The following is a 26,424-nucleotide window of genomic DNA, read 5'->3' on the forward strand; positions in this document are numbered from 1 at the left end:
TTGTCCTTCTCTCCTCGTGCCCTGGTGCTATGAGTTTCTCGCCATTTTGGCAGGGAGGAGCCTTGAGCCTTCTCTGGGCCTTCTTTCACATTTCCTCCCTATAGGGAACCATCCCCATCCTCCTCAAGCCTGGCATTGATGTCGAGACCAGCCCAGGTGCCACAGGCATCTGGTGAGCAGCCGAGAGGCAATGGTGCCAGTCCCCCCGGAGCACCCCCGGAGGTAGAACTGTCCTCCGGCAACCCCAGCCCCCAGCAGGCAGCCTCTGTGCTGTTGCCACGATGCCGTCTCAACCCTGACAGCAGCTGGGCTCCCAAGAGAGTGGCCACAGCCAGCCCCTTGTCTGGACTCCAGAAGGCCCAGTCTGTGCACAGTCTGGTGCCACAGGGTGAGGAGCCTGCTGGGCTCAGTGCTGGGGTGTAGGGTGTGTGGAACACATGTACATGCTGGAGGAGGGAGGGCCTAGTGTGGCCCTGATGTGTCACTGTGCTGGCCACTGGGTGTCCCTTAATGGGCATGTGGAGGGGAACAGCAGCTCTTTGGGATTGGGCGTTGGCATCTGGGATGCCTTCCTCGCCATCTCACCTGCGTATACCTCTGTCTCCTTTGCAGAAAGAAATGAGGCCACTCTGCAGGCCCCTTCACCAGGCCCACTGCTCTCTCGGGAGATGGAAGCTCAGGATGGTCTGGGCTCCCTGCCCCTAGCTGATGGCCCTCCGTCTCGGCCTCACTCCTATCAGAACCCCACCACCAGTTCCATGGCCAAGATATCCCGCAGTATCTCTGTTGGGGAGAACCTGGGCCTGGTGGCTGAACCTCAAGCTCCTGCCCCCATCCGAGTCTCACCACTCAGCAAGCTGGCCCTGCCCAGCCGGGCTCACCTGGTCCTGGACATCCCCAAACCACTGCCTGACCGTCCTACCCTGGCTGCATTCTCTCCTGTCACCAAAGGCCGGACCCCTGGCGAGGCAGAAAAGCCTGGCTTCCCATTGGGCCTAGGAAAAGCTCACAGTACAACTGAGAGATGGGCCTGTTTGGGGGAGGGTACCACTCCCAAGCCTAGGACAGAGTGCCAGGCTCATCCGGGGCCCAGCAGCCCCTGTGCCCAGCAACTGCCAGTCAGCAGCCTCCTCCGAGGCCCTGAAACCTTGCTGCCCCCACCCCCTGAGAAGACTCCCAACCCCATGGAATGCACCAAGCCAGGGGCAGCCCTGAGCCAGGACTCAGGTGTGCACAGCTCCCCAGCTCTCATCTCCTGCCCCATCCTTTCTCTCCCGTCTCTGTTGGCCGCTCTCTGGCTCCATCTCATTTCTGTGGGTTCAGCTTCTGGTGTTTCTCAGCCTGTCTGCTCCTGTCTCAGGTCCATAAGTCACACCCCTGATGGTGAGACCCTCCTGCTAACCTTCATGATTTCCTTGTGAGCCACTTGTCCATTCAGTGGCTTCTGAACTTGGGGCTGGCCCTCTCCTCTGGACCTTGTTGGTGTGGTATTGGGGAGGCCGTTGGAAGAGAAGGCAAGAGGAAGGGACTGAGGGCAAGTTGGGGGTGCAATGCTGAGGGCTAGGTCTCTCCTGCTCTGAGTGTCTTGGGTGCGGAGGCCTGAAAGGGCTGCATGTTGGGTCTCACTGAGCCGTATCTGTCTCTTTCAGAGCCAGCGGTGAGCCTGGAGCAGTGTGAGCAGATGGTGGCAGAGCTCCGCGGTAGCGTGCGCCAGGCCGTGCGGCTCTACCACTCGGTGGGTGTTAGGTGCCCCCCGGCAGGAGGGTGAGCACATCAGTAGTGCTGGGTGTTTCGGAGAGCCATGTCCAGAACGGCATACTAAGGCTGTTACGCTGACAGAGTGGAACACTCAGGAACGTCCTGGGCAGCATAGGTGAGGGGATTAGAGGCCAGGCTAGCCTCTTGAGCCAGGCACCTGCGGTCATTTCTGGTGAAGAGCTGGAGACTTCCCTCAGGAGGTGAGGCCTGGAGAGACCACATCTCCTAGGTGGCTCAGGACAATCCCAGTTTATGTCGTCCCAGTGTAATTATTAATGGCATCCTTTTTCATATCCACGATTTGGCCCCCTTAGACATAGGGGACAATCCAAGAAGGCCCAAACTTTGAAAGAGAAAGCAGATTCTGCCCGAGTTGTCGTAAGGAGTTGTTTATAAGATGTAGACGGTTCTGCAATCCAATGGGATCCACTTTGGGGGTCACCCCCAGAGTCTGCCGCATCCCATGTCCCCTGGCCATACATGCTGATCTTGGCAGGTAGGGTTCCCAGCTAGTCCCTTCCTCTGAGGCAGGCTGGACCCAGGTGGGGCCTCTCCCTTTTATGTGTCTGTTGACAGGCTCCTCCACCTCACTTCTGGGGGTCCTGTTTCAGGTGGCTGGCTGCAAGATGCCCTCAGCAGAGCACAGTCGGATTGCCCAGCTCCTCAGAGACACCTTCTCTTCAGTGCGACAGGAGCTGGAAGCCCTGGCTGGGGCAGTGCCGTCCAGCCCAGGCGGCAGCCCTGGGGCTGTGGGAGCCGAGCAGACACAGGCCCTGCTGGAGCAATACTCAGAACTGTTGCTTCGAGCTGTGGAACGGCGCATGGAACGCAAACTCTGAGTTCCGGAAGCCTGTCCCAAGTGAATGAATGCCCCAGCGATTCCAAACTGCAGCCCCTCTGCCACTCACCAAAACCCACGGGGCTGCTTGGATTGGAAAGCAGGGAGCAGTGTTCAGAGGCAAAGCAGCCTTCCTAGCCGCTCCTCATAGGGCGCCTGTATTTATTAATTTATTTTCCTGACTGTTGCCTCACTTCCTTGGAACTCCTGCCTCCACAGCCCCTCCAGTGGCAGGGACAGGTCTTGGGTCTTTGTCATCTTGGTGCTGTGAGAGGTAGGAGGGCAGCTTGCCCCATCTAGGAATCTGGGAAGGGCTGGCCCTCTCTTAGAAGCCATTTGAAATTACTGCAGGGATCAGCTCCCTGGGGTGGAGCATACACAGGGTACTCTGGGGTCGAGGTGAGGTGATGTGGTATTCAGGGCCCTTCAGCCAACTGTGGGCCTTCACTTCTACCTCCACTGCCCCTCTCACACCAGCTGCACTCCCCTGGCTGCCAGAGCAGGGTGGTTTTCCCCAATACCTGGCAGCTCAGAAAGGCAGAGCCGTCAGGCCCTCCAGGGTGTCCCCAGCCATCAGGAGACTTGAATTGGTATTAGGACCTGAGCCCCCACATTCCACTCCTATTCTCCCTCCAAGAGGGGCCCAGCATTGTCTTTCCCTGTGACCCCTTTCTCTCCTGGCCGGAACTTGAGCCAACTGTGGGATGTTGCTGCGGGACAGTAAGCCCTCACCTGGGCAAACACGAAGCTCTGGCCTCCTTTCCTCAGCCCCTTGTTCTTACCTGTTCTCCAGCCCTGGACCCCAGCCGGCTGCTGGAGCCCAGAGGCCACCTTCTTGCATCCTGAGTGATGCTCAGTCAGAAGCCTGTGTTGGAATGTCCCTCGTTTACAGGGCGCTGGCCCACCTCCTGAGGACCTCGGCCACAGATGAGATCACACACATGCATGCGCACACACGTGTACACACACGTATACACACACACGCCTACCTGCACAGCACGCAGTTGGGTGTTGGTTGCTCGAGTATCCGGCTGGCTGCTGTGTGCCTGGTTTCCTCACATCCTGCCTCAGCTTCACCACCCTGGCTTATGTGGAACACGTATTAGGGAGCAGAAAAGGGGCGCAGCACACTAAGCGAACCCAGATTCTGGATTCTTGGTGTCCACCGCCTAGCTGATAGGAGATGGCCCATAGGACACCTGGTTTAGGTAGAAGGAGCCTCCTCAAAGGCAGTGCTGGGCACCCACGGTGTGTGCTGGATGCTGTGAGAGGAGGGAGGTGCCAGGGCCAAAGGAGACACTAGAAAAGTGGTAGATGGGACAGATAAGTGGCAGAGGTGAGGGGATAGGTTACAATGTAAAAGGGCAGTAATTAGGCGTGAGGGGAAGGAGATAGGGGATCGTAGGAGGTAGAGTGGGACCAAGTTGTGAGGCAGTTGAAGAGTTGAGGAAAGGTGTCTGTGGGCCTTGCTGCTCCCCTCTGCTCCAGGTAAGTCAGAGCAGCTTTACCACGGCTTCAGGCTACGAGAGCCCCTTCACCCGCCCTGCTGTGCAGAAGCTTATAAAGAAATGGGTTCCGGACCAGGCGTGGTGGCTCACGCCTGTAATCCCAGCACTGTGGGAGGCCGAGGCCGGCAGATCAGGAGGTCAGGTGATAAGAGACCAGCCTGGCCAACATGGTGAAACCCTGTGTCTAGTAAAAATGCAAAAGTTAGCCGGGCCTAGTGGCATGCGCCTGTAATCCCAGCTACTTGGGTGGCTGAGGCAGGAGAATCACTTGAACCCTGGAGATGGAGGTTGCAGTGAGCCGAGATCGCGCCATTGCACTCCAGCCTAGGTGACAAAGAGAGACGCCATCTCAAAAAAAAAAATGGGTTCCGAAGGGTGCCCAGCTCCGGGACATCAGCCTGAGTGCGCTTGAGCTGCTCTAAACCTGGCCATTCCCCACTCCTCTAGCACCGCCACCCGCATGGCCCCGGAACTCCCGCTGCGCCCCGACCTCCCACACCAGCCGCGCCCACCGCAGGTGGGACTCAGGTTCGCCCTCTGGGCCAGGTCCTTCACGAGGAGGGAGCTACCCTCCGCCTGAGGTTTGTGAGAACGTGGCCGCCCTTTTCCTGCCCTCTGCCCCATGTGGGTGAGGGGCGTCGTGGCCCGGCCGGCACCCCGTCCCCTTCTGCATGTCTGAGGCCACCGGCAACCGCCGTCCAACTCCAGATTTGCCCCTGCCCAGTTTTGAAAGCCCCTTATTTATAACTTTTCTACTTTGTGCAGGTCGCGGCGCTTCCCGCCTCCTCTTCGGCTGTACGGGCCGGGGGGCTGTTTTTAACATGCCCGTTTGTACTGATGTATGAACTTGTCAATAAACACAATTGTTTGTTAATCCTGGGATGCCGGCCAGTGGGTGGAGCAGGCGGAAGCGGGCTCCGCTGCTCGCTCCACCGCTTCGGTGGCGGAACGTGGTGTGCTCCCAGGGCAGGACGGGCGGGGTGCTGGGGGTGTGGCCTGCGGCGGGGGCCTCGGGAAGGGCGGGGCGAGGGTCTGGGGGGTGTGGCCTGCGGCGGAACGTCGGGTTGAGGCGGGGTCTCAGACGCAGACGCAGCCATGGCGGAGGCGGCTTTGGACGCCGTGAGGAGGGAGTTACGAGAATTCCCGGCCGCTGCAAGGGGTGAGTGGGCTCTGCCAGAGGCTGCGGCGATCTCCGAACATGGGAGGGGCCCTGGGATGCCGCTGACACCGGGGGCTCGGAACCTCGCGTGTGCGACCGGCCTAAGGCCCCGGTCGGGTTGCTCTTCTGACACAACCCGCTTCCCTCCCCGAGTGTTCGCGCACTCCCGCGGCTTCCTGGGTGACTCTTCATGTCATTCCCAAGGCCCGGTGCTGTCTTGACCGTGGTCGTGGCGAAGCCCTGTGTTTTCCACAGTCTTGAGCAGTTTGCTGTTACCCTTGTTGAAAGCGCATCAAAGGCACACAGGTGGTGGTCGGATTCCTCCCCCACGTGCCCCACCTCCGGCCCCAACTCCGGTCTCCCACTTTGGGAGGATTGCAGGCTGACCAAATGGTCCCTAGCTCTTCCCCTGCTTAGTTTTTATTCCTTTTCTTTCTTCCTCTTTTCCCTCCTTCTTTTTTCTATTTTTAAATGATTTTTTACCACTGAACAGCAACACAGGCACATGTGTATGTGATGGGTATGTAATATATAATGGTATGCAATGTAAATGAAGCAAGGTTCCCTCCCAGCCCCAGTTTGCATTCTTCCAGAAAGATTGTTTATATCCGTGCACACACGACTTTTTACCCTTTTTTTGTACAAATAGTAGCCTGCTAAACACTATTTTGCACCGTGTATCTTGAAGATCATTTCACATTCCTCTACCTCAGTCTTTTTCATTTAGTCATTTAGGTCATGTCCAATCTGTTGTTTTCAATAATGCTGCAACGAATGCTTTGAGTATTGCTTTAACAAATACTTATTCAGCATTTGTGTGTGCCAGGTTCTGCTCACTGTATTTGAGATACATCACTGAACAAAACAAATCTCTGTCCTTTACATTCTGGGCCCTGTTACATTCTAAGTGAGAAGGTGGACAGTTAACCACAGGTGTACTGAATGAGTAAGTTGTAGAGTAGAAGTAGGTTAGACGGTAAGTGCAGGCAAAAGCCCTCGGTGGGAGTGTGCCCGATATGTTCAGGAAACAGTGAAGAAGCCAGTCTGCAGGAGCAGGGTCTTTGTGCACGTGTGAGTATTTTTGTTGGTTAAATTCTTTATATATATATTTTTTTGAGACAGGGTCTTACTCTGTCAGCCAAGCTGGAGTGCAGTGGCACAATCATAGCTCGCTGCACCTCGACCTCCCAGGTTCAAGAGATCCTCCTGCTTCAGCGCCTGCGAGTAGCTGACACTATAGGCACGCACCACGATGCCTGGCTAATTTTTTTGAATTTTGGTAGAGACCAGGTGGTCTCAAATTCCTGGGCTCAAGCAATCCTTCCACCTCGGCATTCCAAAGTTTCGAAACACCGTGGAACGCATAAGCCGCTGCTCCCAGCCTTGTTAGTTAAATTCTTAGCAGAGTTATGGGGTCAAAGGAATTGTTTGGATCCCTTTTGAAATTTTCTCACTTTGAAGCCCCAGGAGAGAAAAGCAGCCATTCTCTAAAAATGGTGAGCAAGTAAAACAAATACCTAATTGCAGAAGTCCCAAGGGTGAAAAAATGGCAGTTTCCAGAATCCCAGGCTGTGTGCAGTACTCACGCCTGTAATCTTAGCACTTCAGGAGGCCCAAGGTGATGTAGCAGGATGAGCTGCAGACAAACCTCCTCAGACACCGGATTAAAGAAGGAAGAGGTTTTTTATTTGGCCGGGAGCATCGGCAGACTCGCGTCTTAAGAACCGTCTTAAGAACCGAGCTCCTCGAAAAAGAAATACTTGGCCTTTTTAAAGGCTTACAACTTTAAGGGGTCCACGTGAAAGGGTCGTGATAAATTGAGCAAGCGTGGGAAACGTGACTGGGGCCTGCATGCATCAGCTAACAGAACAGAAAGTTTTACAATGCTTTTTTCATACAGTGTCTGGAATTTATAGATCACACAAGTAGTTTAGGCCAGGGGTTGATATTATTATTACTTTGTTTAACTCCTAGGGCCGGGTGGTGGTGCCAAGGTTGTCTGGCTATTTATCTCACTTTTGTTTCTTTCTCTCTTTCCTCCTGTCTTGTGAACTAGGCAAGGTGGGGGTAGGAGGACAGCAGGAATAGTAGTGGTCTCCTTCCTTAGTAAGAGGATCTCTTGAGGCCAGGAGTTCAAGACCAGCCTGGGCAACATAGTGAAACACCATCACGTGTGGTGGCATGTGCCTGTAGTCCCACCTGTTTAGGAGGCTGAGGCAAGAGGATTGCTTGAGTCTGGTAGTTTTGATGACAGTGGCGGCAGTCGAGTGGATGCTGTCATCATGCTGGCTGCAGTGGGGAGGCACGAGTCGGGCAGCAGAAGTGGCTCTGGGAGCGGCAGTGGTAGCAGTGAGTCCCCTGCATCCCTGAAGCAGCCGACTGTAGCACCCCCACCCTCACACAGCTGGGCAGGACCTGCTCTTAAGCCCAGACCCTCTGCTGCAGCCTCAACCTCGCTCCCCGCCACATCCTAGAAGCCCACGAGCTCCCTGCCAAAGGTGCAGCCGGGACTTGTAGGGCCAGCCCCAGGACCATCAGGCTCATTTGTGTGGGGTGGTCGGGTCTGCCATGCCATCTGCACCTTGCTCGCTGCCACTGTGTGGAAAATGCAAAGAGGAGGTGCAGCTGGGCCTCATGCTCCACAGAGCTGGCAGGAACTGGAGACAAGTGGGAGCCCCACCCCTTCCAAGTGGTGGAGTGGGAGCTCCCTAGGCACAATTGCAGCCACCTAAGCCAGGGCTGCAACTCAGGTACCCCTGTGCTCTTGGGAGCCAGGAGCAGGCAGGAGCCCCACCCTCCTGGGTGCAGCTGCAGCCGTGGGGCCAGGCATCTCTGCACTCTTGGGGGCCCAGGAAGGCCCCTTCCTGCTGCCGCAGGCTCGGAAGTGCCTGATCCTGCTGTCTGGCTTTCCCCACCGTCAGCACCTGATCAGATCATGGAGCAAAGTTGAGGCCGAACCTGGGTGCTGTTGCGGCTTGACTGGGTGTGTGAATGCTCTGGGCAGTGCTGACACACCAGCCCCCTGCCACCTTGGCCCCCTCCGTCCTTTGGGTGCCAACAAGCATGGGAGGGAAGCCAAGAGGGCCTGCAGGCACCCCTTGGCACAAACAGCCTGGGTGCCATGAATGATGGCAAGAGGCAGACGGGTCCCGGGTGAAGCCTGACCTTCAAGCCAGAGAAGGCCTGAAGCCTGGGGGCTGGGCTGCCGGTCCCATGGACTGGAATGGGAACTTTTGGTGCTTTTTCTGGCCCACCCATGGCTGCCCATGGACCACTAGGCATGTACTTCCTCCCCTCTGAGGGCCATAAAAAGCCCCTGACTCAGCCAGACCAGAAGAGACAATGGGACGACCAGCTGCAGGAAGGAGCTACCTCTCTGCTGAGAGCTGGAGAGACGACAGGGCAGCCTGCCCACAGCAAGGAGCTACTCTAGCCAGGGAAGCAAGCAGGCATGCCAGCTCTTTCCCTTCCAGTATTCCTGGGCCCAGTGGGGTCTTCTCACTCAGTTACAATTTTTGATCTAAGAACATTCACTTTCCAACTGATTGCAAAGTAAAGGTGACTGGCATGGTGTGGCCACGAGAGATGCAGCATAAGCTCAGAGGTGAACATCAGTGCCGGGACCATTTGGAGCAGGATGTGGTAACCGCCAAATGGAGACCAAGGCCTTCTGGCTCGACCTAGAGCATGAATGTAGCAAAGCGAAGCCCTGCAGAGGAGCCATCCTCTCTGCGGAGAGCTGAATACTCATTGGGATACCCTGGCTGCGGAGAGGAGCTGCCCACTGTGGGTCTCCTCTGAGCTGTTCTATGGCTCAGTAAAGCTCCTCTTTGTCTTGTTTACCCTCTACTTGTCTGTGTGTACTTCATTCTTCCTGGATGCACGACAAGAACTGGGGACCTGCTGAATGGCGGGGCTAAAAGAGCTGTAACATGAAGAGGGCTGAACCATGCGTCTTGCTCGCCACATGGTGGGTGACAAGAAGGAAAGAAGAGCTGCAGCCCTTTGAGGAGCCCAGACCCAGGAGCTCCCCAAGCTGGGGTTCTGACATCCTCTTTAGGGCCCTACGATTCCTGGGATCTCCAAGCTTCCAAGCACCACCATGTTTCCCAGTGTCAGCTGTGGAAGCCACTTATGGTATACTTGGTCTAACTGCAGCTTTGCAGGAAACCAGCGCCCATGTTGGCACCTGGAGCTGCCTGCCCCACCGCAGCCCACATGCCTGGCTGTGCACAGTGGCCAGACCCCACACTCATTGGCTCACACACCCCTCGCCGCCCCACTCGCCCTTGACAGCTGTGGGATACAGGTTGGTAGCATGAGCCAAGCACAGCCTGCAGGGATGAGTGGGCCCAATGGGCCTGAGCAAAACAGGCAAAGGCATCACTGGCCACAGAGGTTTCCAGCTGGCAAAGCAACACCCCAAAGATCCCGTGACAGTTTGCGGCTGTGGTGGGCCGTTATTGCATCACTGCGCTTCAGCCTGGGCAACAGAGCAAGACGCTGTCTCAAAAGAATCTCAGCGAGTACAACAGGGAGATGTACTGAGCCTCAGACCACCGTCTCCCAAGGTGACTGCTTGGCTGGGCTGGCATGACTGGGAAGGCCTTTGCCACTTTCCTGTCCCCTGGATCCCATGTCTAGTGGACGGGTGCCATCTTGCCTCTAGCCAGGGAAGCAAGCAGGCATGCCAACTCTTTCCTTTCCAGTATTCCAGTATTTCCTATCCAGACCCACGCGGGTCTTCTCACTCAGTTACAATTTTTGATCTAAGAACATTCACTTTCCAACTGATCAGAAAGTAAAGGTGACTAACATGGTGTGGCTGTGAGAGATGCATCGTAACCCCAGAGGTGAACATCAGTGCTGGGACCATTTGGAGCAGGATGTAGTAACCACCAAATGGACACCAAGGCCTTCTGGCTCGACCTAGAGCGTGAATGTAGCAAAGCAAAGCCCTGTACACTTTATAAAAACCAGCAAAAAGACATTCCAGTCTGAGTGAGCAGCTGGGACAGTCAGGTACCACCTGAATAGAGGGTGTGTGGCAAGGGCAGGCACAAGACAGGAAATCAGACTGGAAGAGTAGGTTGTTCTTGGTCGTGCGTGCCAAGGCAGGCGGCATTCTCTAAGGACCAGTGGTAAGCCATCGAGGCATTTGTTACTAGGAGTATGACAAGATGAGATTGTATCTTCAGGAGATGGCTGAGGCTCTGATGATGAATGCTTTGAGAGGGAGTGGAATTAAGCCAGAGAAACCAGCTAGTTCACTGCCACAGCCATCCAGCCAGGATGCTGGAGACTTCTATTCAACATTAGGCAAATATTTGCTGATTACCTGCTGTGTGTCAGGTACTGTTCTAGGTCCCAGGGGGTGCATCAGTGAACAAGATGAGTGTCTCTGCCCTTGTGGAGTTTACATTCTAGCAAGGGTGACAGAATGATAAACAGTTTATGTACAAGAAATATATATACTTTTTTGAGAAAGGGTCTTGCTCTGTCACCCAGGCTGGAGTGCCGTGGTACGATGATAGCTCATTGCAGCCTCCAACTCTTGGACTCAAGTGATCCTCTTGCTTCAGCCTGTAGTGTAGCTAGGAGTGTAGGTGCATGCCACCATGTCCAGTTAATTTTTAGTTTTTTTGTAGAGATGGGGTCTCACTACCTTGCCAAGCTGGTCTTGAACTCCCAGCCTCAGCAATCCTCCTGCCTCTGTATCCCAAAGTGCTGGAATTACAGACATGAGCCACCACGTCCAGCCCTAAAATATATAGCATGTTAAATGGTGATAAATGCTAAGGAGAAAAAATAGGGAAAGGGGTATAAAGATTTTTGGTGGTGGGGAGGGGGACAGATTATAAATTTAGAAAGTATAGTCAGAGAAGGAAGGCTTATCAATGTGATATTTGAGTGAGGACCCAAAGGAGGTAGCTGGAATGTGGATGCCAGTGGAGGAGAGGAGATGGTGGGTTTGAGAGACACAGGAGACAGAATCAACAGGACTTAGACCCAATCAGTAGTATGATGGGAGTGAAGGAGAAAGAAAGCTGAGTCAAAAAGAGATTTTGATTAGAGGTGACACAGGGCCACCGTAGACCCCTGCGCAGGCGCATACCGCACAGCCTACGAAAGTGCACGTGGTGGCCCTGGGTGTCTGGACATGGCGATGCTGTTCAGCAGGACCCAAACCACAGCCAAGCCCTTCCTTTTCCTCCATTGGTGTCATCTGTCAGTTTGTCTCCCCGGGTAAGAGGTTGTAATTTCCCAAGATGATGATTGTGTGATCCCTGATAGCCCCAGGTTAGCCAAGCCAAGTGCTCAGTAAGTATCACTGTTGAAGGGGGCTTCCCAGAGCCACACTCCACCCAGAATAGCCCGTGGCCATGGGGCCCCAGCCTTACTCATTCTGGAGTTCCCAACGCCACTCCTTGGTGGCCTTTCCTGGTAGATGCTGGGAGGCTGGCCCTCCAAGGTGGGAAGGCAGAGGGTTCACTGTGCAGACACAGCCCCACAGGCGATTTGGATTTTGGGCTGTGTAGCAGCCCCTGGCCCTGTGCACGGTCAGGGCCCATGCTGGTGTGTGTGCGTGATGCTTTCTGCTTTCATTTTCCCTCCTCATCCTTCTGTTACTGGTTGTCCAGGGTCCTTTGGTCACCAGTGAGCGTTTCCCAGTGACACAGCCTGGCCTTTCCAGGGAGGGCATCTCTTGGGCTGGGACTGGGTGCTGCTGACTTCAGCCCCTCCATCCCCATCTTCCTCTTTCTCTCAGAGCTCAGTGTGCCTCTTGCTGTGCCCTACCTGGACGAGCCCCCAACTCCGCTCCACTTCTACCGGGACTGGGTCTGCCCCAGCAGGCCGTGTATCATCCGCAACGCTCTGCAGCACTGGCCGGCCCTCCAGAAGTGGTCCCTCCCCTATTTCAGGTGGGAGCTGCCCTGGGGTCGGGTGTGAGCAGTGATGACTGGCATCTAGGCATGGGCTGAGTGTCCATTCCTCTAGAGCCACAGTGGGCTCCACGGAGGTGAGCGTGGCCGTGACCCCCGACGGTTACGCGGATGCTGTGAGGGGGGACCGCTTCGTGATGCCAGCTGAACGCCGCGTGCCCCTGAGCTTCGTGCTGGATGTGCTGGAGGGCCGGGCCCAGCACCCCGGGGTCCTCTACGTGCAGAAGCAGTGCTCCAACCTGCCCACCGAGCTGCCCCAGCTGCTGCCTGACCTGGAATCCCATGTGCCCTGGGCCTCAGAAGCCCTGGGTGAGTAGAGGTGGGGTGGTCCCGGCCCTGGGCAGGGAAGGTGTGGGAAGGAGGGGGTCAGCCTGCTTGCCCTTAGGTGATGACCTGACCTACAGGCTTGGTCCTGTCAGCATCTGGTGCAGCTCACTAAATACATTCCCAGGCCTTGACTTAATCATAGACAAACTACCGGAGATTGTTGGCCTTCCTTCTGCCCCAGGGGAGGGCGGGCCCCTTCCCCAAGCTTTCCCAACCTCTCCGTCTTCTCCCTGACCCCTTTCTTGGGATTCTTCTGTGCTCACCCAGGTTTTGGCTCCGGCATCACTGGATGGCAGCTTTCCCCAGCCTGGCCTTCCCAACTTGCTCTTTGCCTTCTGCCCTGCAGGAAAGATGCCCGATGCTGTGAACTTCTGGCTAGGGGAGGCGGCTGCGGTGACTTCTTGTAGGTGTAAGGGGAACACAAAGGCGGGGAAGGAGCGGGAGTGGGGGCAGAGGGAGGGAAGACCCTGGTTGGAGGTTGGACTGACTGTTCTCTAAGATTTCTTTTGGCTTCTAGGACTCGGGCACCACAGAGGGCTTTCCTTGACAGCTGAGGTGGGGGAAGGGACCCATGACATTGGGGGTGGGTGCATTGTTTCTTCTAGACCCAAAGAGAGCTCCCTGAAGGCCAGCCGGGTCAGGGGGTAAGTGTAGGAGAACTTCCCCTCTTCGTGGAGAGGAGTCCAGGGCCTGGAGAGCAGCAAGACCCTGGTGGGCGGAGTTCCAGAATGCCCATCAGAGCCCCTGGCATCTCCAGCCCACTGACTCTGTGTGCTTCTCTTTTGTCATAGGCCGTCTTGGGGTGCAGGGCTCTCAGCATGATGGTTTGCCGCCTCCTGTGCCCTGCCCTCCATACCCTGCCCCCGGGCCTTCTTTATGTTGGCAGTGCACAAGGACCCCTATGAGAACCTCTACTGCGTGGTCTCAGGAGAGAAGCATTTCCTGTTACATCCGCCCAGCGACCGGCCCTTCATCCCCTATGGTAGGGGATGTGGCCTGCAGGGGCTGGGGAACAGCTGGCCCAAGTGGGGGAGGCAGCAAGAGCCTGAGAGGCCAGTTCCCAGGCCTGAGGTGTGGCTGTGGCATCCCCACTGCACCAGGGCCCCTGATCCCCTTGCCCCTGCCCAGGGCTGGCTGGGGTGGAGGAGGTCCTGGCAAGTTCCAGGCCGTTTGCAGTTCCCCCACACCCTTCTCCCTTGGGCTCCAGAGCTGTACACGCCGGCAACCTACCAGCTAACCGAAGAGGGCACCTTTAAGGTGGTGGATGAAGAGGCCATGGAGAAGGTGTCTGTCCTGTTCTTGGGCTCTAGGGAGGGAGAAGGGCAGAAGCCTGGCCCTGAAGAGCAGGCACAAAAGATCTGGGGAGGTGGCACCTTGCTCTGAAAAATCCCTAAGTCTGAGGCCTTTCATTGCTAAGCTGAGCAGGGTCTGTGGTGTTGACCTTTGGAAGGGACACAGCCTGAAGTCCTGGGGGGTCTGGGGGGCTGCTCCCTGGCATCTGATGTGTTCCCAGGTGCCCTGGATCCCATTGGACCCCTTGGCGCCAGACCTAGCCCGGTACCCCAGTTACAGTCAGGCCCAGGCCCTTCGCTGCACAGTGCGGGCCGGTGAGATGCTCTATCTGCCGGCTCTGTGGTTCCACCACGTCCAGCAGTCCCAGGGCTGCATCGCAGGTAAGGAGTTGCCCAGGCTGCCCGGGGACAGGCCCCGCCAAGGTCCAGCAGGGCCTCTAGGGGGAGGCTTGGGAGGCTCCAGGTCAGAAGAGCGACCTTCATACTCAGATCCCCATTCTTCCCACAGTGAATTTCTGGTATGACATGGAATACGACCTCAAGTATAGTTACTTCCAGCTGCTCGACTCCCTCACCAAGGCTTCAGGCCTTGACTGATGGAGCACTGGTGAACGTGGCCAAGCACGCCTCGGGGGAAGGGGCCAGCCCCTTCCTGGCTGGGTCAATTCTCGAGAGAGCCTGGAGTGTGCATGCTGGCTGCTGGCCCAGTCCAGCATGGCTTGAGATCAACTTTGGAGGATCTTGGAATGTGGTCATGAGGACTCAAGGTGCCAGGCAGGTCTGGGTGAGGGTTCTCAGGGAGTTGCCACATAGGTGAGCGGAGCGGGAATCAGGTGCAGCGGCACCTCTCCCCAGTGCTGTGATGTTGGGAGAGTCACTGCATCTCGGGCATTGGTGTCCTGTCAGTAAACAGATAATAATGGCTCTACCTCACGGGGCTATCATGGGCTTGGAGATGATGTCTATGAGGACCAGCATGGAGCTGGCACACAGGACATGTTGAATAAAAGGTAGCTGTGAGTCGTATGTTCTTCTTTTTTTTTTTTTTTTTTTGAGGTGGAATCTCGTTCTGTCACCCAGGCTGAAGTGCAGTGGTGCGATCTCGGCTCACTTCAACCTCCGCCTCCGGGTCACACCATTCTTCTGCCTCAGCCTCCCGAGTAGCTGGGACGATAGGCGCCCACCACCAAGCCCGGCTAATGTTTTGTATTTTTAGTAGAGATGGTGTTTCACCATGTTAGCCAGGATGGTCTCGATCTCCTGACCTTGTGATCCACCCGCCTCAGCCTCCCAAAGTGCTGGGATTACAGGCGTGAGCCACCGCGCCCGGCCTATGAGTTGTATGTTCTGATCCTCCCTCTTGAAGTTGCCTTCTGTGTTCTAAGGAGGGCCTGAAGGATCAGGTAAAAACTTCAGGGTGACCTTCACTGGAGGGTGAGGGCTGGATCCCAGCCTGGGCCCAAAGAGCCGTCAGCTGCCCAAGTTCCACTGTCCATGAGAGCCACCGCAGCCCCTCCCTGGGACAAGCGAGCAGACCTCAGTCTTGTAACTCTCTCGCCTAGACCTCTTCAGCCCAGGGCCTTGAGAGCTATTCCTAGCTTTGCTATGGTTACTGTCCTCCCCCAGTTCAGGGGCAGCAGGTGGGACCTGGTGCCCTGGGGATAACCCCTGTTTCTCCCATAATAGGCACAGGCAGGAAGGGACAGAAGCCCCTGCCTGTTCTGGGGCTGTCCCTCTGAGGAAGGAGTTGGTCTCCACACTCTGACCCCCCCTACAAACCATGCCCTGGAGACAGGAGAACCCCCTGCCCCTGAGTGCCAACCCACAGGCCTCATCCCTGGCCACTCAGCACCTGGCTTTGAAGGGCTGTTTTATGTGACAGCCACTCCCCTGTCTGTCATGAGGGGGCCCGGGTGCTCATCTCTGATTGATGGAGCCCTGCAGTCAAGACTGGGCATTCCTGTCCAACAGGTGCCAGAGTTGCGAAAGGCCTGTGACGGGGCACTCCACTCTTCCCTTGGCTGCTGTTCTGGGACTCACCCCTGCTTTCCTTCTGCTCAGCCCCTGGCAGCAAGCTCCAGACTGGGACTGCAGAGCTGGGAGTTCAGGGCTGGGTGGGGCAGGCCCAGGTGGTAATGGCTGGGGCGTGCCACGGAGGTGTCCGGAGCTCTAGTATAGGCTCAGGGTGCCTCGTTTCCTGGACAGGTGGCTGGTCCAGGAATGGGTGTGGAGCTTAGGTGGAGCAGAGGCAGCGGGTGGGAGGGACTTGGGACCAACTGGGACATTACATCCCTGGCTCTGGATTAGAAAGCCCACAGTCCTTGATCCTGCGGCCACCGCTCCATCATTCCTGCTCCTAAGGACTCGGTCTCATGGCTCTGGTAAGGCCTGGCAGGGTACTGGGTCCCCACTCTGACCCCTGCTCTCTGCCTGGGGCCTGGTTAATATGTTTCTTATGGGAGCTGTGGTCTTCTCCAGGTGTAGGGAGGGGAGTTTATTGACCACAAGACCAGGGCAGTGGGCAGAAGCCAGGGGAGAAGGAGGCCTGGGGATGAGGGATCCATCCTGAGTTTTTGCTGCCCTGGGAACGGTCTCCTGGCACAGCTCCCTGGCACCATGGATATTGGCCCTGGAGACTCACAGGCTCCCAGCTGCCGTCCTGAGGCCCTGGAAGGAAGTGGCTGCTCTGTGCTCCTCTGACTCAGTTGCCTGGAGTGTGGGGGCCCTGGGCTGACCCTGGTGGATGAGGTGCTCCAGCACTGCCCTGGACCTGGTTGCTCCCTGGACTTGACCTGTTAGGGCCCTTGTGGAGGCAGGCAGAAGGCCGAAAGGAAGCAGTTGGCACTGGCTTCCCTGGTCCCGGTGTGCCTGCCAGGCTGCATTCCCGGAACCAGGGGGATGAGTTTGGAGGGAGCTACTGGGGGACCATCTTCAGCCTGACCTGGCAGACGTGACAGCCTGTGAGGGGTCTGAGCTAGGAGCCGCCTCCCCTGCCCGGGAGAGAGCCCGTTTTCAGGATGCACTTCTGACCAGGGGTAGAGGGAGGGTGTGAGAGCAGCTCAGCCGGGGGCCCAAGGCCCTGACGTGCCACTTCCCCTCCCTCATAGCTTATGTCCCCTGCCACCCAAGACCAGCCTGAAAGCTGCTGAGCTGGGGTGTGGGCTGGGGATGTGGGGTGGAGAGCCTAAAGGATACTACCCCGAGGAGGCGGAAGCAGGTCGGTGTGAGGCATAAATTGGAGCCAGCCTGCCCGGGCTCCAATCCCAATTCTGGACCTCAGGCAAATGACTGCTTCTCTGTGCCTCGGTTTCCTCGTGGAGTGGGTCGTCATAAATAGTATCGGCGCATACGGTGGCTGTGCAATAAATGAGTTAATGTATGCAAAGCCCTTGGCCCAGAGCCGGCGCAGAGCGTTGTGAGTGCTGGCAGGCATCATGATGGAGATGTCATGTCTCCTCTTGTTGATTCAGGATTCTGATGGGATGGAGGACAGGCCTGGGGTTCAGGATTAGGCCTTAACGCACTGCTCCAGCCTCCTTTGCGGCCCCTGTCACCCTTGGCTTCATCAGCCTGTAGCAGGTCTCCCCTCTCCCGCCTCTGCAGGCAGAGGTGTCCAGGACCTGCCTGCTCACGGTTCGTGTCCTGAAGGCCCATCGCCTACCCTCTAAGGACCTAGGTGAGTGCGCACCGCCCTAGCGCCTCTGCTGGGCTGAGGGAGGAGGAGGGTGCTGTGGCTGGATTTGGTGGAGGCGGGTGGGCTGGTGGGCAGGGCCTAGAGGAGGGGGCCGAGAGGAGCTTCTGGGTGGAAGGTGGCAGCTGGGGCTCTGCCTCTGCCCCCCACTTCCCCTCCCCTTAGGTCTTACCCCACATGGGGCTCCAGGTGATGGAAGGAAGTGGGTCTGGGTGGCTGGGAAGGGCTCTTGGCCACCACTGGGCACTTGTTCCTTCCCACAGTGACCCCCTCTGACTGCTACGTGACTCTCTGGCTGCCCACAGCCTGCAGCCACAGGCTCCAGACACACACAGTCAAGAACAGCAGTAGCCCTGTCTGGAACCAGAGCTTTCACTTCAGGATCCACAGGCAGCTCAAGGTGGGCCAGGCATCAGCGCTAGCTCTACCCGCATCCCCACCAGCCACTGCTGCTGCCCTGCTCACCTTCCCGTCCCCTCCCTCCTGCAGCCCTGTCACTCTTTTCCCCTCCAGAATGTTGTGGAACTGAAAGTCTTTGACCAGGACCTGGTGACCGGAGATGACCCTGTGTTGTCAGTGCTGTTTGATGCGGGGACTCTGCGGGCTGGGGAGTCCCGGCACGAGAGCTTCTCACTGAGCCCTCAGGCAAGGCGGTGTTTCCACGGCAGCCCCAGCTGGTGTCTGGGTTGAAGTCTCCACACGCACGCATGTCTCTCATACTCACACATGCGCACTCCTTCTGACCCTTTCTAACTCGCTTCTGGCTCTCTTCCCAGGGTGAGGGGTGCCTGGAAGTGGAATTTCGCCTGCAGAGTCTGTGAGTCAGGGGCCTGGGGCAGTTTGGGTGGGAGTGCCTCGTGGGAAGGACAGCACTAGTGCCTGGGGGATGCCCAGGTCTCTGTGGGGTGAGAACCTGGACTCCTACTAAGGGGGCTTTGGGATCTCTTTCCAGGGCTGACCGTGGCGAGCAGCTCGTCAGCAATGGCGTTCTGGTGGTGAGTGTGACCAGCGCTCTGGGAGGTGGGCTGGGGTCCCCGGGACTCCCTCATGCCAGCAGCTCGAGGCACAGGCCCACCGCTGCCTCTGTCTGGGGACCCCGGGATTTCAGTTTGTTAAGGGAATACAATCTCAAGGGTCCAGGTAATGAAGTGCAGATCAGCAGGAGCCAGGGTGCCGGGAGGGTGGGGTCCCTGAATGGGGGTGGGGTTAGTGTCTGAGGGACTCTCTTCATGACTCAGGCCCGGGAGCTCTCCTGCTTGCACGTTCAACTGGAGGAGACAGGAGACCAGAAGCGTGAGTCCCCAGCTCACTGGGACAGCCCCCGGCTCTCAACCCGTCTTCCCCCTTTAAGCATTGGACAGTTCTCTGTGGGGCTCCCTGGAGCCTGAGCTTTCCCCTTAGGCCTTCCCAGGGGGACTGTGGTGGGGGCTCCACCTCGCAGCCCCGGCCTGACCAGACTATCTCAGCGGGGAGAGGGAGGTGTCCTCCAGGCCTCCCAGCAAGATGGGTTCTGTGGGCAGAGATACCGTCCTCAGCCTCTCTGCTCTGGTTCCTCTTTCCAGCCTCAGAGCGCAGAGTTCAGCTGGTGGTTCCTGGGTCCTGTGAGGGTCCGCAGGAGGCCTCTGTGGGCACTGGCACCTTCCGCTTCCACTGCCCAGCCTGCTGGGAACAGGAGCTGAGGATCCACCTGCAGGTAGTGTGCCTCGCTCCCTGGAGGTGGGGCCCCCAGAACTTCCTCCCTCCCTCCGCACCTCCTCCCAGTACCCTGGCTCAGCACCTCCTCCCAGCCTGACCTCTGCCCCACCTGGCAGTGTGTGCACGTTGGCAGCACGTGTGGGCCCATGCTGGCCTCCCCTGTCCGTCCCTCCCGTACCTCTATGGCTGCCGGTGGGAGTTTGGTGAGGTCCGTGCAAGGAGCGGAAGCGTAAAGATTCTTAGGTCTCTGTCCTTTGTCCCCTGCAGGATGCCCCCGAGGAGCAACTAAAGGTGCCACTGAGTGCCCTGCCCTCTGACCAAGTGGTGAGGCTTGTCTTCCCCACGTCCCAGGTACTGGCCTCCCAGGGTAGGAAGCAAGGTGCCTGGACTGGGCTGGGCCCCAGGCCACAGAGGGACGGGCCTGCTTCCCGCTTCTCTCCATGGGCCACACCCTGAGCAGGTGCCAGGGGCCAGGCTCTTTGGGGAGTATCCTCTGAGCATCCCTGCTTCAGGCCTGGCCCCTGTGGAGACAGTGGGGGGTGGTACGCCTGGGGTCAGGGTAAGAGGAGCATAGCTGAGTGGAGGTGGCCGACCTTTGTGACTGGGGCCTTCATGGTTTTCAGGACCCCCTGATGAGAGTGGAGCTGAAAAAAGAAGCAGGGTGAGAGGCCTGGCTGGGGACTGGGCAAGGCCCTGGAAAAGTAACCGGGGCCCGGGGCTGGAGCAGGCCTGGAGGAGTGAGGGGGAAACAGCCGCCCCTCATCCTCATGCTCTCTGAAGGGGCTCAGGCTGGCGCTCAGCAGGGGCACCACGTACTGGGAGGAGCCTCCGACCTGTGGTCGGAGGGATGAGTGGGCGTCCAGCCCAGTGCCAGGCACCTGGGGAGCACTTGATAAATGTTCGGCTGGAAAACGCAGGGAGGTGAGGATGGAAAGTGGTAACATGGTTTGGGGCGCAGAGAGGGCAGGAAAACCAAGGGAGAGAAGAGGGGAAATTGCGCCCTTTTGAGTGGAAGCTGTTATGGCCGGATCTTAAATGATCTTCGTGGAGTTGTCACCCACCGTCTTGGGAGAGCGGCTTCTTCACCTCTCAGAGACAGAATCATTGGCCCTTTTCTGCCCCTCCCCCTGTCTTTTTTTTTTTTTTTTATTTGAGACAGAGCCTCTCTGTTGCCCAAGCTGGAGTGTAATGGCGTGATATTGACTCACTGCAACCTCCGCCTCTGGGGTTCAAGCGATTCTCCTGCCTCAGCCTCCCGAGTAACTGGGATTACAGGTGCCCGCCACCACACCTGGTTTTATATTTTTATATTTATATTTTTCGTGGAGACAGGGTTTCCCCATGTTGGCCAGGCTGGTCTTGAACTCCTGGCCTCAAGTTATATGCCTGCTTCAGCCTCCCAGAGTGCTAGGAGTACAGGCGTAGGCCACTGCACCCGGCATCCACCCCCTTTCTAGTCATTTTTGAACTCCATGGGTGAGGGACAGAGCAGGAGACCTGGATGGGGGACCCATGGTGTAGGTCCTTCCTGGGGGCCCATCTGCACCCGGGATCCCAAGCAGCCTCTTACAGCCACGGAATTCTGTGTCCCGCCAGTCTGCTCTGCTGCATTCCCAAGCATGTCCACACGGACACGCTCTCCCTAGGTGTCAAACTGCAGTCTTGTGACACAGGAGTGGCAGTGAGGGTTGGGGAGAGGAGGGAGGGCAGTGGGCAGTGCAGGTGAGGCAGACCCAGCTTTCCATTCTCTGGGGGGGGCTGAGAGCTGTCTCACGGTCTCTTCCCTCCCCTGCCAGACCGAGGGAGCTGGCCGTGCGACTGGGCTTCAGGCCCTGTGCAGAGGAACAGGCCTTCCTGAGCAGGAGGAAGCAGGTGGTGGCCGCGGCCTTGCGGCAGGCCCTGCAGCTGGATGGAGACCTGCAGGAGGACGAGGTCTGGGGGCTGGGCTGGATGGGGTGTCCCCGGACTTGCTTGTTCAGTGCTGAACGCTGGAGCTGCTTGTCGCTGATCTAGACCAGAGTTCGTAGCTGCCTGTCCCCACCCTGCTTCCTCTCGCCTGGCGTTAGCAGGGACTTGGCACAGGCAGAGTGTTGCTTGAGGTGCCTGGAGCCCACCCGGGAGCTGCCTCGAAGGGGTGCCTTTCCTACTCTGTTTCCTGGTTCTCAGCCTAGCCTGTCTGAGGAGTGAGACAGATAGCTGGCATGAGGCCTGTTGGTCCCGGGGTGCCTCAGGAGGTTCCTGTTAGCCTGGGCCATCTCCTGGGGGAGTGATGGCAATTTGGGAAAATTTTAAGGTGGGCCCTGGGTCTTCCAGAAAGTGAGCATCAGACTCGGGGGCTGAGGGCGAGGAGATGAGGCTCAGAACTTGCCTGGGCCATTTTTTCCTGGAGCCCTTAGGACTGGAGGAGCTGGGCGCTCACTAAGGCTGTTTCTGGCCCCCAGGGCTGACTCAGAACTGGTCCCAAGACCTGTGATCAGGCCTTAGCTGTGGGCTGGGTGGCCACTTGACCTGCTACCTCCTCTTCCCGTGGCTTGGCCTTCCCGTCCCTAGGGCCTCTGCAGGCCTGGCTGTCTTCTTTTCCAGATCCCCGTGGTAGCTATTATGGCCACTGGCGGTGGGATCCGGGCAATGACTTCCCTGTACGGGCAGCTGGCCGGCCTGCAGGAGCTGGGCCTCTTGGATTGCGTCTCCTACATTACTGGGGCCTCGGGCTCCACCTGGTGAGCTGGGGGCAGGCTGATGCTGGACCCTGTGTGGCAGGGGGTGCTGGTGCCAGGGTTCTCCTAGGCCTTTGAGCAAACTAGAAGGGCTGGGAGAATGAACGTGCCAGGGAGAAATGTGCTCCAGGAGACCCTGGGGAGGTCCCTGCCAGGCTGTTGTCCTAGAAAACCCGGGGCACGTGAGGTCTAGAGGGGTCCTTCAGTGACAGCCGTCTGGCTTTGGCTTTTCCCAGGGCCTTGGCCAACCTCTATGAGGACCCAGAGTGGTCTCAGAAGGACCTGGCAGGGCCCACTGAGTTGCTGAAGACCCAGGTGACCAAGAGCAAGCTGGGTGTGCTGGCCCCCAGCCAGCTGCAGCGGTACCGGCAGGAGCTGGCCGAGCGTGCCCGCCTGGGCTACCCAAGCTGCTTCACCAGCCTGTGGGCCCTCATCAACGAGGCGCTGCTGCACGACGAGGTGCGGGGGCTGCGGCCGGGGGCAGAGCCAGGGCTGGAGCTGGGGCACGGCGCTGGACGGCAGGGTGGGAAAGGCCTGGGCACCCAGGCAGCTGTGGGTTTAGGTTCCACTCGTCTTTCCCCAGCCCCATGACCACAAGCTCTCGGATCAGCGGGAGGCCCTGAGTCATGGCCAGAACCCTCTGCCCATCTACTGTGCCCTCAACACCAAGGGGCAGAGCCTGTCCACTTTTGAATTTGGGGGTGAGTGGCCCCAGAGCTGAGATGAGACCTGTGCCCTCACGGTTGGTGGAGTAAGGGGAGACGGGGCCTGTGTGCAGACGGCAGATGTCACACCCACCTCCCCTGGGCCAGGTCCTGTGCTTTCTGGAGACTGACACCCTACCACGGTCCCTTGGGCCTCTGGGAAGGAGGCAGGGGCCTTAGGCCCCATGCGCAAAGCCCAGGCCACAAGGCCTGGGCCTCCTGGTCCTCGGCTGCCCTAAAGCAAAGCCCTGGGTGGGGTATGGGTGCCTAAGGGCTCTGCACCGTGAGGCTGAGGGGTGGCCTCCTCACAGAGTGGTGCGAGTTCTCTCCCTACGAGGTCGGCTTCCCCAAGTATGGGGCCTTCATCCCCTCTGAGCTCTTTGGCTCCGAGTTCTTCATGGGGCGGCTGACGAAGAGGCTCCCGGAGTCCCGCATCTGCTTCTTAGAAGGTGAGGGGCGCTGGGCAGGCTGGGAAGCTGGGCCGAGCAGGGAAAATGGGCCCTGAGGGAGAGGGTGGCCCTCGGTCAGAAGAGCTTCCTGGGTCGGGACCGGCCATGGGGAAGGGTAGGGTTGGGACAGGAGTCGGGCACCCTCTTGCCTCACGGCCGCTCTTTCAGGTATCTGGAGCAACCTGTATGCGGCCAGCCTCCAGGACAGCTTATACTGGGCCTCAGAGCCCAGCCAGTTCTGGGACCGCTGGGTCAGGAACCAGGCCAACCTGGGTAGGTGCTCCGGCCCCTTCATAAGGGTGCCAAGAGGCAGCCAGCTGGGGCTGTACCAGGGGGTGGGGGCTCTCACCTCTTCCCCCTGCAGGGTCACCACCAAGGTGGGGATAAAGATGCAGGAGTCCCCATTCTCCCCCCACACCCCCACCTTGCCTGTGTAGACAAGGAACAGGCCCCCCTTCTGAAGATAGAAGAACCGCCCTCAACAGCCAGCAGGATAGCTGCGTTTTTCACTGATCTTCTGACACGGCGCCCACTGGCCCAGGCCACACATAATTTCCTGCGGGGCCTCCACTTCCACAAAGACTACTTTCAGCACCCTCACTTCTCCACCTGGAAAGGTACCTGCTTCTCGCAACAGTCCTCCTGTGGCCACCTGAGCCTTGAGTCCCCAGCTCCAGACGCCCCTCCCGCTCCACTCCCGTTCTGCTTTGAGCTCGATTCCCTGGACTGCTTGGAGCAGGGGTCTTTTTCTCCTTGTCTTGGGGACCCAGGGCCCACCTGCCAGGCTGCGGGGGTGTTAGTTCAGCAGGAAAGCAGGGGCCAGTACCAGCAGGAATCTGGTACCCTTGGTGTATCAGTGACAATTGCTGCTCTCCCCAACCTTCCAGCTACCACTCTGGACGGGCTCCCCAGCCAGCTGACACCCTCGGAGCCCCACCTGTGCCTGCTGGATGTTGGCTACCTCATCAACACCAGCTGCCTGCCCCTCCTGCAGCCCACTCGGGACGTGGACCTCATCCTGTCATTGGACTACAACCTCCACGGAGCCTTCCAGGTTGGGGAGGGTGGGCAGGCATGGGAGGTGGTGGGTGGCCCCTGCCCCCTGAAGAGAGGGGCTTTGGAGTCCAGTGTCTGGTCCAGCTTCCTTTAGGAGCTGTGACAGTGACTGCACGTGACTGGGACACTGGAATCTGTTAATTTGCTCATTCGCTTCCGGAAGTTGGGAAGCTGGCGAGGTTTTATCTTGTATCTGGGTCCCCTTTACTGACCTGCGAGGTGTGGTCCTGGGCCTCTGGGCCCACCTGCCGAGTCTGCTCTGCCTCCCAGTGTCAGAACTGGAGCGCTGGGAGCAGCCCGGCTCCGTCTAGCCCCAGAGGAGCTGCCACCGAGGCCTGTCAGGTGTGGCGTTTTTTCCCCAAAGGCTGGCTTCGTAGGCCCCACTGGAGACCCTGACTTGGCATTTGAGCCCCAGGTCCGTGAATCTTGGTGCATCTCACATCGTCAGCCCCAGTGTTGAGGACACCAGCGGCCCTGTCCCTCTGACACCCCTTCTGCCTGCCCTGCAGCAGCTGCAGCTCCTGGGCCGGTTCTGCCAGGAGCAGGGGATCCCGTTCCCGCCCATCTCGCCCAGCCCCGAAGAGCAGCTCCAGCCTCGGGAGTGCCACACCTTCTCCGACCCCACCTGCCCCGGAGCCCCTGCGGTGCTGCACTTCCCTCTTGTCAGCGACTCCTTCCGGGAGTACTCGGCCCCTGGTGAGCCTCTGTTCATCTCCCCCTCCTGCTGCCCTAGTCCCCTGTGTGTCTCCAAACCCACCTTCCCCACAACGTGTTCCCCCATGCCAGGCTCCACTCTCCCCACAGGGGTCCGGCGGACACCTGAGGCGGCGGCGGCTGGGGAGGTGAACCTGTCTTCAGTGGACTCTCCCTACCACTACACGAAGGTGACCTACAGCCAGGAGGACGTGGACAAGCTGCTGCGCCTGACACATTACAATGTCTGCAACAACCGGGAGCAGCTGCTGGAGGCCCTGCGCCAGGCAGTGCAGCGGAGGCGGCAGCGCAGGCCCCAGTGATGGCCGGGGCCCCTGCCTGGCCCCGCCACCCCTGACTCTCATTCATTCCCTGGCTGCTGAGTTGCAGGTGGGAACCGTCACCACCCAGTGCTTCAGAGCCTCTGGGGCCTCAGCAGTTTGCAGTGGGGTAAGGAGGCCGAGCCCATTCGTGTAATCACCCCATGGCCCGTGTCTGTCTTCCCTTCTGCGCTACCTTGAGTAGTTGTACAAGGTGAGATGGAACACTTGATACATTACAGACTCATACAAATGTGAGGCGCTATCTGAGACCAGCTGTTATTACTGCGGAGAAGGGCCATGTCATTCTAGGCTTTTGGTTGTACGTGGCAAGGGCTGGTACAGAGCTCGCTCGTCGGCGTGGGCTTCCCCCGAAGAGTAGATTCTCTGCACACGTCCACATCTACCAGTGCTCAGTCACCCCCTCCAAGCAAGGAGGCGGCCACGTGGGTCTGGGGTAGCCCTGGCCTTGTCCACCTGCTCTGCTGGAGCACGTCTCCTCTTCACCCAGACAGGAGTGCAGGGGGAGGCCAGGCAATGGCTGTTTCCTGCCACATGGTGGGAGCCATCTTGTAACAAGGAACTGAATTCCAGAAGCTGGGCCTGGGAAACTGGGTTGAAGCAGCCACGGGAAAGAGCCCTTTTGCCTGTGGCTGAGTCTCATTCTGGTCCCCTAGATGCGTCCTCGCTTGTGGCCCTGAAGTTTGGTGTTGCCCTGGGGTTCACCTCAGGGATCAGACCTGTTGGGAAAACAGAGTGAATTTAGTAGGGTATGGCCACCCCAGATCATCTCCAAACACTGGCGCGCTGCCCTCCCCGGACCAGCCAGCCTCCTAGAATAAGTGTAGGAGTGGATTCCAGAGCTGACAGGCGCGGCAGCAGCTGTGGGTAAGGAGCGGGAATTGCCTCAACTCTACGTCTGTCAGCAGGCCTAGCGACCCCAGCCCTGGTTTAGAGACAGCGGAAGAAATGGCTGTCCTGGTAGCCTCAGGAGCCACTGTGTCCAGGACAAGGCCTGTCTCATCAGCAACACATCATCTAAATCATATATTGGGCCCTGCAGGACTGGGAGCAGATGGTTACACTGGAGACCACAGCCGTGGCTGCCACCCCTTGTGGTATGAGCCCTCCGGGCACACAGCTGTATATGCGCGTGCATGTCTAGGCTCATCCTGGCATGGGGCCCATGCACGGAGGATGTGCCTGTCTCCAATCCCTCCTCCATTTTCACCGACCCCAGGTGTCCCCTCCCCCTGGAGAGCCTGAAGCCCTC

General features: G+C 58.3%; 4 protein-coding genes across 6 annotated transcripts in view; 3 read left to right on the plus strand and 1 right to left on the minus strand.

The window, feature by feature from the left end:
* MAPKBP1 (mitogen-activated protein kinase binding protein 1) overlaps positions 1–4,978 on the plus strand; it is a 54,522-nt gene extending 49,544 nt beyond the window's left edge. For both annotated transcript variants that reach the window (XM_023198378.2, XM_023198379.3), the window contains exons 28-31: positions 105–388; positions 613–1,227; positions 1,650–1,735; positions 2,370–4,978. In XM_023198378.2, the coding sequence (XP_023054146.1) occupies positions 105–388; positions 613–1,227; positions 1,650–1,735; positions 2,370–2,597 (1,213 nt within the window). In that variant the 3' untranslated portion in view covers positions 2,598–4,978. The remainder of the gene's footprint in view (positions 1–104; positions 389–612; positions 1,228–1,649; positions 1,736–2,369) is intronic.
* A 184-nt stretch (positions 4,979–5,162) lies between these two features.
* Positions 5,163–17,828, plus strand: JMJD7 (jumonji domain containing 7). Of its 2 annotated transcripts, XR_002728152.3 has the most exons (10): positions 5,163–5,263; positions 12,033–12,186; positions 12,263–12,516; positions 12,881–12,937; positions 13,421–13,516; positions 13,742–13,818; positions 14,048–14,207; positions 14,335–14,604; positions 17,434–17,502; positions 17,781–17,828. XR_002728152.3 is itself a non-coding variant. In XM_023198376.1 (8 exons), the coding sequence occupies exons 1-8, from the start codon at positions 5,200–5,202 to the stop codon at positions 14,421–14,423; spliced, it is 951 nt and encodes a 316-aa protein (XP_023054144.1). In that variant the 5' UTR covers positions 5,163–5,199; the 3' UTR covers positions 14,424–14,852. The 2 variants fall into 2 exon arrangements, 1 of the variants encoding a protein (XP_023054144.1); XM_023198376.1 differs by lacking the exons at positions 17,434–17,502; positions 17,781–17,828 and having other exon boundaries at positions 14,335–14,852.
* PLA2G4B (phospholipase A2 group IVB) lies at positions 15,045–25,409 on the plus strand. Its single transcript, XM_023198375.1, has 20 exons — positions 15,045–16,207; positions 17,430–17,502; positions 17,781–17,917; positions 18,031–18,162; positions 18,294–18,334; positions 18,470–18,512; positions 18,756–18,810; positions 19,080–19,210; positions 19,480–19,563; positions 19,836–19,873; positions 21,009–21,144; positions 21,796–21,932; positions 22,166–22,388; positions 22,513–22,630; positions 22,945–23,082; positions 23,251–23,355; positions 23,520–23,699; positions 23,970–24,136; positions 24,648–24,834; positions 24,943–25,409. Exons 1-20 carry the CDS (start codon positions 16,199–16,201, stop codon positions 25,152–25,154), a joined length of 2,346 nt encoding a protein of 781 aa, XP_023054143.1. The 5' UTR covers positions 15,045–16,198; the 3' UTR covers positions 25,155–25,409.
* Positions 25,407–26,424, minus strand: part of SPTBN5 (spectrin beta, non-erythrocytic 5) — a 46,291-nt gene continuing 45,273 nt past the window's right edge. The window contains exon 69 of the mRNA XM_031935732.1: positions 25,407–25,891. Coding sequence (XP_031791592.1) covers positions 25,879–25,891 — 13 coding nt within the window. The 3' untranslated portion in view covers positions 25,407–25,878. The remainder of the gene's footprint in view (positions 25,892–26,424) is intronic.

Source organism: Piliocolobus tephrosceles, chromosome 6 (assembly GCF_002776525.5).
Source record: "Piliocolobus tephrosceles isolate RC106 chromosome 6, ASM277652v3, whole genome shotgun sequence".
NCBI lineage: Eukaryota > Metazoa > Chordata > Mammalia > Primates > Cercopithecidae > Piliocolobus > Piliocolobus tephrosceles.